The sequence below is a fragment of the Propithecus coquereli genome, unplaced genomic scaffold (assembly GCF_000956105.1).
Source record: "Propithecus coquereli isolate 6110/MARCELLA unplaced genomic scaffold, Pcoq_1.0 Scaffold331, whole genome shotgun sequence".
NCBI classification, from domain to species: domain Eukaryota; kingdom Metazoa; phylum Chordata; class Mammalia; order Primates; family Indriidae; genus Propithecus; species Propithecus coquereli.
In genome coordinates this window covers 2,140,237-2,143,109 of record NW_012148964.1, presented here as the reverse complement: position 1 = coordinate 2,143,109, position 2,873 = coordinate 2,140,237, and the positions used below count along the sequence as shown (strand labels likewise).

Here is a 2,873-nt window from a genome sequence, read left to right as displayed (position 1 = left end):
TATCATTAAATAGGGCGATGTAGTTAATAATGTATTGCATGTTTCAAAATAGCTAGATGAGAAGATTTTGAATGTTCTCACCACAAAAAAATGATAAATGTTTGAGATGATGGCAATTATCCTGATTTAGTCATTATACAAGGTGCACAAGTACCGAAACAGTTCACTGTATCCCATAAATATTAATATGTACAATTATTATGTATCAATTAAAAATAAAATGAAACTAAAAAAAAAAAAAAAAGAAAAACTACTGCTTTCTTATTTTGTATTGCTGTTTTTATAAACAAACCAGAAAAGTCAGGTGAGACTTTCAGGGAGGGCAGAAATCTGCTTTGTATTTCCCGGGTCTTTTTCTATGTCAGAGCATGCATGCAGATGTAACCATGAAGCTTGTGTGGGCATTTTACTTGTATGCAAAATGAACCCTCGTCACTAATCCCCACTACAGAGGTCTATGGTGACAGTGCCTATGAAAAAGCCACAAAAAGTATTTGCATAATTTAACAAGTTTTATTACGCCACCCCAGTACTGATTCTCCTGCATGAATAATAGTTTTAATGTGTAGGCAATTGCAACTTGAACAGAAGAGAGCAGAGACCTAATGCTTATTAAAGCTTCCTAGAGCAAACTGAGATCCAAAGTCTGGGAATGGATAGGGATGGTCCTTCTGGATCTTCAGGGCTTTGTGTACCTCTCACCCCGTAAGTGTTTCTGGATCCAGGATTTCAATCTATAAAGAAAAGAGTCTCTTTACTGGCACGAGAACCTGAAGACTAGGCCAGAATGGGCCCCTCCACGTCAGTGTTCAGGTACTCTCTCAGCATCACAGAATATTTCGTTAATACTATGGTGGGCGTCAAGATGATGTTCATTTCCTCCATGGGCGCCAGAGTGCTGTGGGTAGAAGCTAGGTTCCTTTGGAGAGATTTGGTCTCAAGTCCCAGTTTTGCCGCTTCCTAGTTATGTGACTGTCAGCAAACTCCTTAACCACTCTAAGTTCTGGTTTACTCCTGTGTAAAACCTCAGTGATAATTGCACCTTCCTCATAAGATTTCTGTGAGGAATTAAAAGAAACAATATTTATTGCATTTAACCAGTGCATGTTACCAGTGCTCAGTAAATTTTATCTGCCGTTGTTTTAGTGGACTTCCTGCTGATCTTGGCTGTGTTTCTCTTTATTTCTCAGGGAGATGTTAATCTCTGTAGCTCTGGGCCAGGTGTTATCCCTCCTTATTTGTGGAATTGGCTTGACAAGCAAATACCTGTCAGAAGACTTCCATGCCAACACACCAGTCTTCCAGAGTTTCCTCAATTACATTCTTCTGTTCTTGGTCTATACCACCACACTAGCCGTCAGACAAGGTAAGCTCACAAAACCACCAGGAATATAGGTTTTACAAATACCTAGAAGAATGATGAGCCACGACCAGATAATTTTTTGTCACTTACAGCATCAATAAGGCAATTCAAAACCCTAACTCTCACTTTTCTATTTTGCAGTAATACAGCAAACAAAATGAATGAGTAAATCACAAAGAAGCATAAATTGTGTGAATTCAGTGAGACATGGGAAATGCGTGTATAGGCAGAAATGTACAATTGCTCACTATTTGAATTCCTGTTAACATTCCTTGTACCTCTCGATGCAGCTAAAGAGAGTGTTTCCCTGGAACTTGGAACATGCCTGATGCAGCTGTCCTAAATAACGCTAGCCCTGAGAAATCCAAGGGAATTGCAGACAAATATATGTTCTCTGGGAAAGTGACACAAAAAAGATTAAAATAGTAAGCACAACCAATTCTAGTTATAATGCAGGGGAAAAGCAAAAAAGAAAAAGAAAACTACCACAAATGGTCATGCAAGGTGTTAAATTATTTTAAACTTAAAATAATTAAAGCAATAAAACAAGTCCTCCAAGATTCAATGCAAGAAAAACGTTTTTAAGGGGCAGTTGCAATTGAAAATCCTCGGGGCATATCCTTGGAGGGTATGCTTCAGAGTCTTATGATTATGCCATTGAATCTGGTGTGCTGTGGCTTTAATGTCCCCTCCAAAACTCATGTTGAAATTTAATTGCCACGTGACAATGTTAGGTGATTAGGCCATGAGGGCTCCACCCTCATAAATGGATGAATGCCATTATCATGGGACTAGGTTCCAGATAAAAGTGAGATGGGCCTTCTCCTGCCCTCCCCTGCTCTCTCCCACATGCTCTTGTGCCTTTCTGCCCTCTACCATGGGATGATGTGGGCCCCTTGAGTTTGCACTTCTGGCCTCCAGAACTGTAAGAAATCAATCTCTGCTCTTCATAAGTTACCTAGTCTCAGGTGTTCTGTTACAGCAGCACAAAATGGACTATGACATGGTGTAAACACTTTTATCTATGGCCCAGAAATAGGCAACAACGTTTCCCCAAATAGTAGCTGTCAACTGTAAAATATGCATTGAAAAATAATCATTAGTAGGTTTGAAGACAATTATATACATTACTTATAAATAAGGATGTGTGTATAGCTATATATACCAATCTTAATAGTCACACATTTTTGAAACTTTTATAATGACTGTTTATCAGTATTTAATTTTTCCATTTCTTCATTGGATTGATGTCCATAATAATACTGCATAATTATAATTATTTGGCCAGTATTAGGTTTCATCTTAGCTATAAGGAATAAAAATGAACAAGTTGAGACTGAATTCCAATTTAATTTTGGGTTTGTTTAAAGTATTGTAGAAGCTAATTTCATTTACTTCTCAAAAATTGGTGCTATCAGTGCTTGCTTTTTAAAATGTAACATCAGTTAGACATAATTACTTTAAGAATAAAATATCAGACTAGAAAAGTTATAGACACTGAATCTCAGAT

At 37.5% G+C, this 2,873-nt stretch overlaps 1 protein-coding gene across 1 annotated transcript in view; it reads left to right on the top strand.

Moving 5' to 3' along the window:
* Window positions 1–2,873, top strand: part of SLC35F1 (solute carrier family 35, member F1) — a 408,845-nt gene that overhangs the window by 230,404 nt on the left and 175,568 nt on the right. Inside the window, exon 2 of the mRNA XM_012650546.1 lies at window positions 1,191–1,366. Within this exon, the coding sequence (XP_012506000.1) occupies window positions 1,191–1,366 (176 nt within the window). The remainder of the gene's footprint in view (window positions 1–1,190; window positions 1,367–2,873) is intronic.